This window comes from Olea europaea, unplaced genomic scaffold (assembly GCF_002742605.1).
Source record: "Olea europaea var. sylvestris unplaced genomic scaffold, O_europaea_v1 scaffold3548, whole genome shotgun sequence".
NCBI lineage: Eukaryota > Viridiplantae > Streptophyta > Magnoliopsida > Lamiales > Oleaceae > Olea > Olea europaea.
In genome coordinates, this window is record NW_019254642.1 from 59495 (window position 1) to 71077 (window position 11583).

The 11583-nt window shown below is 44.3% G+C and overlaps 1 protein-coding gene across 1 annotated transcript in view; it reads right to left on the bottom strand.

Annotated features, from left to right (window-relative positions):
- Positions 1–11251: 11251 nt before the first annotated feature.
- The window catches only part of LOC111386405, a 994-nt gene continuing 662 nt past the window's right edge, over positions 11252–11583 (bottom strand). Inside the window, exon 2 of the mRNA XM_023010856.1 lies at positions 11252–11332. Coding sequence (XP_022866624.1) covers positions 11252–11332 — 81 coding nt within the window. The remainder of the gene's footprint in view (positions 11333–11583) is intronic.

Sequence of the window (11583 nt, forward strand, 5' to 3'; positions counted from 1 at the left end):
CCCTGATTGAGCACTGTCTGGGCCTCATGTGGAAAAACCGATGATGGATTTGGGTCCGTAACAAAATTCCCCACATTCTGCTGAAGGGTCACCGGCGCGTGACCACCACGCGCCGGCCGTCGACCCGCGGCGATTTTCCAATGGTGTCAGAAAATTATGATTTTTCACAGGCAGATGCGGAATTTCATGCTGATCATCACGGTATGTTCCTTTTTCTGAAACGAGTTCAGGATTGGCCGGAATCTGCAATTTTCCGAGCGACTGGCCGGAAATTTCGATCGCCGGTGGGGGCGCGTCCGGAGTCGAAATTGGATGATTTTTTGGTCGAAGGTTAGCCTTTTCATGGGTAATCTGATGGTCAGGCGCGTGTCCATGTTTGAGCTCCTAGATGATTTAATTGAAAAATCAGATTTCGGCCCCTCGGGATTCGATTTGTCGATTTTGGGCGATTCAGACGAAATCTCAACTACCCCTAGGGCTTTCGACCCTTCTGGAATCATTGTTGAGGGTCCCAGACCTTGAATCACTGTAGAAGATGAAGTTTTGGTGACCTTGGAAAACGTGCCACCATTGTTCTTATTAGAATTCAATCCAATCACTTCCAAAACTGTTAAATCTTGATTTTGCTGATCCTTTGGGGTTGTTTGGTGTTCAAATCCACCGGCTAAAGGTGGTATATCGGGTGGTGGGTTAAGATTCTTGAAGGTTTGTGGTTTGTCTCCCATTCTAGAGAGAAGGGAGAGCGTTTTGGGCTAGAGAGAGAAAGTGTGTTCTCTAAAAATGGTTTTGGTTTTGGTTTTGGTTTTGGCTTAGGGTTTAGGGTTTATGGTTTAGGGTTTTCGGCCCTTCTGGAATCATTGGTGATGGTCCTAGACCCTGATTCAGTGCGTAGAGTGGAGTTTTGAAAACATAAGGATTCGTGCCATCAACTTTTTCATATAAATCAGATTCTATTAATTCCAAAACCATTGTGGCTTGAAGTGCTGGAAGATTTTTGGTTGTTTGGGGTTGAAATCCACCGGGTAAAGGTAGTATGTTGGATGGTGGATCAAGATTTTAGAAGGTTTGTGATTTGTCTCCCATTCTAGAGAGAAGGGAAAACGTTTTGGGCTAGAGAGAGAAAGTGCGGCTTAGGGTTTGGTTTTGGTTTAGGGTTTAGGGTTTGGGGTTTAGGGTTTATGGATCTCGGCCCTTCGGGAATCATTGGTGATGGTCCCAGACCCTAATTCATTGTGTAGAGTGGAGTTTTGACAACATTGGGATTCGTGCCATCAACATTTTCATATAAATCTGATTCTATTGCTTCCAAAACCATTGTAGCTTGAAGTGCTGGAAGATTTTGGGTTGTTTGGGGTTGAAATCCATCGGGAAAAGGTGGTATGTCAGGTGGTGGATCAAGATTTTTGAAAGTTTGTGATTTGTCTCCCATTTTAGAGAGAAGGGAGAGCATTTTGGGCTAGAGAGAGAAAGTACGTTTTAGGGTTTGGTTTTGGTTTAAGGGTTTGGTTTTGGTTTAGGGTTTAGTGTTTAGGGTTTTCGACCCTTCTAGAATCATTGGTGATGGTCCCAGACCTTGATTAAATGCGTAGAGTGGAGTTTTGACAACACTGGGATTCGTGCCATCAACTTTTTCATATAAATCTGATTCTATTGCTTCGAAAACCATTGTGGCTTGAAGTACTGGAAGATTTTAGGTTGTTTAAGGTTGAAATCCACTGGGTAAAGGTGGTATGTCGGGTGGTGGATCAAGACTTTTGAAGGTTTGGGATTTTTCTACCATTCTAGAGAAAAGGGAGACCGTTTTGGGCTAGAGAGAGAAAGTGCAAGTTAGGGTTTGGTTTTAGCTTAGGGTTTAGGGTTTGGGGTTTAGGGTTTAGGGTTTTCGGCCCTTCTGGAATCATTGGTGATGGTCCTAGACCCTGATTCAATGCGTAGAGTGGAATTTTGAAAACATAGGGATTCATGCCATCAACTTTTTCATATAAATCAGATTCTATTACTTCCAAAACCATTGTGGCTTGAAGTGCTGGAAGATTTTTGGTTGTTTGAGGTTGAAATCCACCGGGTAAAGGTGGTATGTCGGATGATGGATCAAGATTTTAGAAGGTTTGTGATTTGTCTCCCATTCTGAAGAGAAGGGAGAGCGTTTTGGGCTAGAGAGAGAAAGTGCGGCTTAGGATTTGGTTTTGGTTTTGGTTTTGGTTTAGGGTTTAGGGTTTGGTGTTTGGGGTTTGGTGTTTAGGGTTTTGGGTTTATGGATTTCGGCTCTTCAGGAATCATTGGTGATGGTCCCAGACCCTAATTCAATGCGTAGAGTGGAGTTTTGACAACATTGGGATTCGTGCCATCAACATTTTCATATAAATCTGATTCTATTGCTTTCAAAACCGTTATAGCTTGAAGTACTGGAAGATTTTGGGTTGTTTGGGGTTGAAATCCACGGGGAAAAGGTGGTATGTCGGGTGGTGGATCAAGATTTTTGAAGGTTTGTGATTTGTCTCCCATTTTAGAGAGAAGGGAGAGCGTTTTGGGCTAGAGAGAGAAAGTGCGGTTTAGGGTTTGGGGTTTAGGGTTTTCGGCCCTTCTGGAATCAATGGTGATGGTCCCAAACCCTGATTCACTGCGTAGAGTGGAGTTTTGAAAACATAGGGGTTCGTGCCATCAACTTTTCCATATAAATCAGATTCTATTACTTCCAAAACCATTGTGGCTTGAAGTGCTGGAAGATTTTTGGTTGTTTGGAGTTGAAATCCACCAGGTAAAGGTGGTATGTCGGATGGTGGATCAAGATTTTAGAAGATTTGTGATTTGTCTCCCATTCTAGAGAGGAGGGAGAGCGTTTTGGGCTAGAGAGAGAAAGTGCGGCTTAGGGTTTGGTTTTGGTTTAGGGTTTATGGTGTTTTTTTTTTTTAGATTGGAAAGATCACCCGTGATATTATAAGAAGCGGCCAAATCAAGTAACCAATTTTTATCTTTCCAATAGAGGTTGTAGCACAATTTATGGAGACATTATGTGAATGGAATTGAGGATAGGACTTCGCAATGTAGCCCAATTGGTCACAAATTTGACATTTGGGCTGGTAACGTTGATTGTAATTGTTGGGCCAACTAGAATTGTTGTTCTAGCGACGTCCATCACGCTAGGCTCCATTTGAGTTTCGACTTTGGCTAGAGCCTTGAGGCCCACAATGAGGAGCATTTTGCTTGAAAGACCATGGGTGACTCCCCTCTTGTGTAGGCTGCTTCATCTTTGTATAATTTGTAGATCCACCAGATTCCGTGTTGTAGCTTCTAGGAGCCGTGAATACGCTTCGTGTCCAAGCAAAAGGTCGTGCAACTCCTCAAAGGCCAGTGATGATTCTCGGGTTCGAATAGGAGCAACAATCTCCTAAAAATCTGGACCTAAACCATTTAATACATAAAGGGTTAGGTCATCGTCCTAAATTGAGTGTAATGGCTAATTCATCAGCCAAGGCCTTTACAGCATGAAGATATTCTGTGATCGACCAATTTCCATGCTGGATTAAGGTGAGTTCTTCATTTAACTGCATAGCACAAGTTCTTGATCGGCTGGCATACAGAGTTTTTATCTTTTTCCAAGCTTCATGAGAGGTCTTTGCTGTAGCAACAAGTGGGGTGATTGAAGGAGATATGGAGGCTAGAATAGCAATCAGGATAAGTTTATCCTGTCAAACCCAGTGGGCCTTGCGTAGCTCATCAGCGGAGGTACCAGCGAAACAGGGGCACTGATGGGTGCGTTCGACATAGTCGAGTAAATCATAACCAATAAGGAGTGCTTCAAATTGAGCACGCCATTGGGAAAAGGTGGATGGAGTTAATTTTTCATTGATTTGGGTAGTAATATTGAGGGAATCAGGGGTTTATCTGCTCTCGAACAAGGTTGGGTATTGAGGTTAAAGTTTGAAGTTTTATCAAAGGAGGAAGACATGGTGATGACTTGGATCGATGGCTTGTTGGAGATCGATGGCTCTGGTACCATATAAAAGAACAGATTGTGAAGGAGCAGATATTCTGTGATTTCAATGAAGAATTTCCCGTTTAGGGTTTATGGTTTGGTGTTTGGGGTTTGGGGTTTAGGGTTTAGGGTTTATGGATTTTGGCCCTTCGGGAATCATTGGTGATGGTCCCAGACCCTAATTCAATGCGTAGAGTGGAGTTTTGACAACATTGGGATTCGTGCCATCAACATTTTCATATAAATCTGATTCTATTGCTTCTAAAACCATTGTAGCTTGAAGTGCTGAATGATTTTGGGTTGTTTGGGGTTGAAATCCACTGGGAAAAGGTAGTATGTCGGGTGGTGGATCAAGATTTTTGAAGGTTTGTGATTTGTCTCCCATTTTAGAGAGAAGGGAGAACGTTTTGGGCTAGAGAGAGAAAGTGCGGTTTTCGGTTTTGTTTTGGTTTATGGTTTGGGGTTTGGGGTTTGGGGTTTAGGGTTTTCGGCCCTTCTGGAATCAATGGTGATGGTCCCAAACCCTGATTCACTGCGTAGAGTGGAGTTTTGACAACAATGGGATTCGTGCCATCAACTTTTTCATATAAATCTGATTCTATTGCTTCCAAAACCATTGTGGCTTGGAATGCTAGAAGATTTTTGGTTGATTGGGGTTGAAATCCACCGGGTAAAGGTGGTATGTCAGATGATGGATCAAGATTTTTGAAGGTTTGTGATTTGTCTCCCATTCTAGAGAGAAGGGAGAGCATTTTGGGCTACAGAGAGAAAGTGCGGTTTAGGGTTTGGTTTTGGTTTAGGGTTTAGGGTTTTTTTTTTTTTTTTTGGGTAAAGACATCCACACATCCTTAATGACTTTTTAGGGTCCACCAAGGAAGGTCGATGGGGGTTAAGTGTTCCCCGACCATATTTATTTCTTAAAAATCAAGAATACACGGAAGGAGGGGGGCATGAACCTGACCTCCAAAAAGCAATGATGCAACAACTGAATATAATAAAATGAAAGCAATAAACGAGGAAGCACTACTTCCCTATACAATAAAAATTATTTAATAATCATGGCCTAAATTACGAACCTCTGAAACTGGACAATCCATGTCTGTCGATCTGCACTAGCGCCCTAATATGTCGAGGCAGTTCTAGTGGTCCATACTCTAGATAGCGTCGATGATTCCAGCCTTTTGTAGCAAGAGAGTCGGCAACCTGGTTGCCTTCTCTGTAGATATGTGAAACTGTGTCTCTATCGAAGTAGATGAGGTCTCTGATCTGTCTAAGAATACCCTGAATCGACCATGGTCCTCTACATTTGGTGATGCAGTGAATAGCCAATGTTGAATCTGCCTCGAGCCAGATAGCTGAAATCCCAAGTCCTCTGGCCAATAGAAGCCCATCTAGTATGGCTCTGAGCTCAGCCTCCAAAATGAAACATGGGCCATACGATGCTAAGAATGCCCTGATACAGTATCCTGCGTGGTCGCTAATGATGCCTCCACCACTTGCAAATCCATCTTTGACGCATCCATCAGTGTTGATCTTGTAGGATCCAACTGGTGGAGTGCGCCAAACAACCATAATAGGTGGTGGTGGGAGAGGACGGGTCAAAGAAATGCCAAAAAAAGGTGCAAGTGTCACATCTCCTCGCCATTGCTCAACTCGGAATAGTCCTCCCATATGAAGAAAGGAGATCATGCGGTAGACCCTCCAAATAATACGTCTGGCCACCATACGAAATACCTCTATGCTTCGCATCATTCGTCTTAGTCCATAGAAACCAAAATATCAGTAGAGGAATGATAATACGAATGTGCTCACGGTAAACGTGCTATCCAGAATACCGCCATCTCTGGAACCTCTGTCTGACCCCCTCCCCTGAAGTCATAGGTATCTGAAAGATGTCTCCAAAGTGCTGCCATACCTGGTCGGAGATGCTGCTGCTCGTGAAAATATGATTGATGGTCTCAATCTCGAAACAACACTGACAACGAGAAGCCAACTGACATCCAATTCTCCTCTGAATAACAACATCTACTGGAATGAGATCCTACCACAGTCTCCAGCAGAAGAATGAAATAGTGGTAGGCAAAATAGAGCTCCACAGCAGTCGATATGAGTCCTGAGGCTGGCGAACCAAACGGACTAGTTGCCATGCTGATTTGGTGGTAAAGTCACCATCCGAAGTAATTTTCCAAACAATTCGGTCCGTGGCATCTGCACATAAAGGTATCGCCCCTACCTGTTCCGCCATGTGAGAAGGAAGGGCCCGTAATAATCGTCCAAAATCCCACCCAGTGTCGTCAAAAAAATCCTGTACCCTCGCAGATGTGTGCTGTCTGTGGGGGAATAGGGATGCCAACGTGGACTCGCCCATCCAACAATCATGCCAGAAGAAAATCTGACCGGTTCCAAGGTGCCAAGCAATGTGTGGATCCGTCCGTGGCCCAACTGATTTCAGCCTCTTCCAGGTAGGGAAAGTTGAACTGGGAACTGCTGCAAGTAAAGGGTGCGTCCCCTTACAATACTTGCCCAGTAAAAACTGAGCCCAGAGTGACCTCTGAGATCGGAACAGCCACCAGAGCTTCATGGAGAAGGTGTCCACCACATCCTGCAATCTCCTAAAGCCGAGGCCTCCCTCATCAGTATCTGAAGCCAGTCAAAATCTCTAGTCGTCTGATCTGACTAGTGGATGCCCGTCTGGATAGTATAATACCACTCTTGTCTCTATTCACCAATTGGCCAGAAACTCCTTCATAGTGCTCCAAGCAGTCTAAGACCCTCCTGATAGACTGTTTCTGACCGTTGGTAAAGATGATCATATCATCAGCAAATGAGAGATGTGAGACAAGAGCACTACCTCCATGTCGATAACACATACTGGGATACTGCTGAAACCTCTGAGTGAGCAAGCGTGAGAAGTAGTCTGCTGCAATGATGAACAAGGATGGGGAGATAGGATCACCCTGTCTAAGTCCTCGTGAGGAGCGAAAGAAACCACATGGGCGGCCATTTAGGAGTACGGAGAAACGACACTCCGAAACGCACCACCTGATTCTGTCAATCCAGATCTTATCAAATCCAAATGCCTCCAATATAGAATAAATGAAGCACCAGTCCATGCGATCATATGCTTTAGCCATGTCTAACTTCAGCATAGTGTTTCCCTCTCGCGCTCTATCATCTAAAGTGTAGAGAAGCTCCTGAGCCAATAAAACATTATCTCCAATCAGACGGCCTGGGATGAAACCACTCTGTGGAGAGGAAATAATGCGCGGTAGCAGTGTACTCAACCGAGTGTTCAAAAGCTTAGTAATAATCTTATTGAACACTGTGCATAAACTGATTGGTCTGAATTCAGTCCATCTGCAAGCACCATCCTTCTTAGGTAGCAAGACAATAGAAGTAGCAGCAAAATCCCGTGGAAGATGACCACATCAAAGAAATCCAATACCGCCCTGTAAACATCCTCCTGAATGATATCCCAGCAATGCTGGAAGAATAGGGATGAGAAGCCATCCGGACCAGCGACACTGTTAGCATCAATACTGAAAACTGCATCCCGTACCTCATGAATTAAAGGGGGGCGATTTAGTGCCAGATTATCATCCACCGTCAATAGCCTCGGAATGACATCAGAACGGATGTGGTCCAAGGGTTGTGGAGGAGCAGATAAGAGATCCTGGTAGAAAGCAACAGCCGAGGTCTGAATATCAGTAGGAGTAGATAACACTTCCCCCGCCTGTGTCCTGATAGACCTGATACGCGATTTGATCCTACGCCCCTGAACCATCGCATTAAAATATCGAGTATTGTGATCACCCTCACATGCCCAACGTGAACCGGCCTTTTGCTTCCAAAAGCCCTCCTCAATAGATAAGGTCCGGTTCAAAACTGCCTGGGCCTGATGTAGTAAGTTATGGTTCTCCGGTGTAGGATCTCTATCATATATTATCTCAGCCTCATCAACCCCGACTTCAGTATCGCGCACTCGCTGGAAAATATCTACAAATACATGTCGGTTCTACCAGCGCAGACCCTGTTTCAGCCTGAAGAACTTCTCCCAAAGAGCGGTCATCCCTGTGAGATGAGTAGGGATCGACCACTTCTGGGAGACAAAGGCTAAAAAATCATGGTGCTTGGTCCAAACATTGAGGAATCTGAACGGTCTAGGCCCCAAATCATCATCAGAAACCCACTGAAGCAGTAAAGGAGAGTGATCGGATGAAGTCCGATTCAAGTGTCTCACTATAAGCTGTCGACAAAAAGCTGCAGCTGTAGAATTAATAAGTACCCTATCCAATCTCTTTCTAACCCGACCATTGGTCCAAGCATATCGATTTCCAATGAAACCCACATCCTCTAAACCACAGTCTAACATCATATCAGAGAAAGCAGTAGTGCCACGATTACGGGTATTATGACCAGTGCGCTCTCCATCATGTGTAATAACATTAAAGTCTCCCCTAACTAGCCAAGGATCGTCCATGTCGAGGGAGATGTGGTGAAGACCCGCCCACAAATCTCTCCTGATAGTAGCATCACATGACGCATATACTGGAGTCGAATAGATAGCACGCGCTAGTCTGGGATCCTCAACTCTAACGTGAAGAAACTGGGGATGATCAACAATAACAGTAACATTAGTCCCCGAATTCCAGAAAAACCAGATCTTGTTCGATTCATTTTGAGCTCCAATGTCGAAGCGCAGATAGCGTCGTGTATATGCAAAATTTTGCCGCAGAACAAAAGGCTCCAATATAGCTAGAAGATAAACCTGATGAAGCTGTATAAGTTTCTTCAGGCACCGACGAGTAGCTACACTAGCTACACCTCTCACATTCCAAATGATGGCATTTATAGGGAAGGAGAATGTGAGGATGTATCATGTGACTGACTCCGAGTGATCCTTCTGCTCGGATGTGGAGTATTAGTAGCCCGTGGGTGTCTCTTCCGAACAACTGGGATAAATCCATCTTCCTCTGTCCTCTCATCCAAACCCACCAAGTCATCAGAAGAAGACCTTCGAAAAGGTCCCTGCTGGTGAACCTCAATCTGAGGTGAGCTCTCTGTATCTGAATGCGCTGACTGCAAAGATGGAATAGATGCCTCCACATTTTGATGACAAACAGGAGGAGAAGAAGTGGAAATAGGTGCCTGAGCCCTACCGGGTGTCGGGCCTGGAATGTAAGAAGTTCTACTAACTGTGTCTGCTGTAGAATTCTGTGTCTGTGGCCTCTTCAACATCTCATCCAACATAGGATCATAAAATGGAGTGATAGGTTGACTGATAGCCTGAGCAGGAGCTGAAGGAGTGGTAGATGTAACTGGATCTACAACACTGATAACTGGTAAGGTTGTAGTAGAGGGAGGAGCAATTGGAGGAACAGATGGCTGGGTCTGAGCATGTGAGCTAGTGCCAGTAGGTAATGGGACTGATGTGATGTGCAGGGTGGCAATGCTCCTCAGTATGACCAAAATGTCTGCACCGAAAATAGTAATCTGGTTCTTCTCATACACAACACTTTGCCAATATCCTCCACACTTTTCACGCTGAATCCAAATCCTATCTGGAAGCTTATACTCCAAATTAACCTCAATGCATACTCGTGCCTCACTGGGTCGTCGTAAATCTGAAGTGGCCTCATCAATACGTAATGGGAGTCCAATGGCCTTAGCCAGGGCAAACAAACTACTCTTTGCCCGAAAGTGAATGGGCAGTAATGGGAATGAAACCCAAACAGGGACAATAGGAGTCTCATGCCTAGGATTAAAGCTGGGTGTCCACTTAAAAACGCGCATGAGACAGCCATCGATGTACCAAGAGGGCTTGAGAAATAGGCGTGAGTAATCATCCTCATGTGCCAAGTGTATTAGAATATGAGTCGCATCAATAAGTCCAATCATATAATCACCACAAAAACCAAATTTTTGAAAGCTGTCACGTACCTTAATCATGGAGGGCTTGCGACGTGAGAATTTGCCTACAAGAGTAAATTTATACGGTTCAGCGATTGGCCGGAATCTGCGATTTTCCAAGCGACTGGCCGTAACTTGCGATAGTCGGTGACGGCGCGTCCGACGTCGGAATTGGATGATTTTTTAGTCAAAGGTTCACCTTATCATGGGTAATCTGATGGTCAGGCGTGTGGCATTGGTTGAGCTCTGTAGATGATTTAATTGAAAAATCAGATTTCGGCCCCTCGGGATTCGATCTGTCAATTTTGGGCGATTCAGACGAAATCTCAACTACCCCTAGGGTTTTTGGCCCTTCTGGAATAATTGGTGATGTTCCCAGACCTTGAATCACTATAGAAGATGAAGTTTTGGTGACGTTGGAAAACGTGCCACCATTGTTCTTATTAGAATTCAATCCAATCACTTCCAAAACTGTTAAATCTTGATTTTCCTGATCCTCTGGGGTTGTTTGGGGTTCAGATCCACCAGGTAAAGGTGGTATATCGGGTGGTGGGTTAAGATTCTTGAAGGTTTGTGGTTTGTCTCCCATTCTAGAGAGAAGGGAAAGCGTTCGGGGCTAGAGAGAGAAAGTGTTTGGTTTTGGTTTGTTTGGTTTGTTTGGTTTAGGGTTTAGGGTTTGGTGTTTGGGGTTTGGGATTTAGGGTTTTTGGCCCTTCTGGAATCACTAGTGATGGTCCTAGACCCAGATTCAATGCGTAGAGTGGAGTTTTGACAACATTGGGATTCGTGCCATTAGCATTTTCATGTAAATCTGATTCTATTGCTTCCAAAACCATTGTAGCTTGAAGTGCTGGAAGATTTTGGGTTGTTTAGGGTTGAAATCCAACAGGTAAAGGTGGTATGTCGGGTGGTGGATCAAGATTTTTGAAGGTTTGTGATTTGTCTCCCATTTTAGAGAGAAGGGAGAGCGTTTTGGGCTAGAGATAGAAAGTGCGGTTTAGGGTTTGGTTTTGGTTTAGGGTTTGGGGTTTAGGGTTTTTGGCCCTTTTGGAATCATTGGTGATGGTCCCAGACCCTGATTCAATGCATAGAGTGGAGTTTTGACAACATTGGGATTCGTGCCATCAACTTTTTCATATAAATCTAATTCTATTGCTTCCAAAACCATTGTGGCTTGGAGTGCTGGAAGATTTTTGGTTGTTTGGAGTTGAAATCGATCGGGTAAAGGTGGTATGTCAGGTGGTGGATCAAGCTTTTTGAAGGTTTGTGATTTGTCTCCCATTCTAGAGAGAAGGGAGAGTGTTTTGGGCTAGAGAGAGAAAGTGCAGTTTAGGGTTTGGTTTTGGTTATGGTTATGGTTTTGGTTTAGGGTTTAGGGTTTGGGGTTTGCGGTTTAGGGTTTAAGGATTTCGGCCCTTCTGGAATCATTGGTGATAGTCCCAAACCCTGATTCACTGCGTAGAGTGGAGTTTTGATAACATTGGGATTCGTACCATCAACATTTTCATATAAATCTGATTCTATTGCTTCCAAAACCGTTGTAGCTTGAAGTGCTGGAAGACTTTGTGTTGTTTGGGGTTGAAATCCACCGGGTAAAGGTGGTATATCGGGTGGTGGATCATGATTTTTGAAGATTTGTGATTTGTCTCCCATTTTAGAGAGAAGGGAGAGCGTTTTGGGCTAGAGAGAGAAAGTGC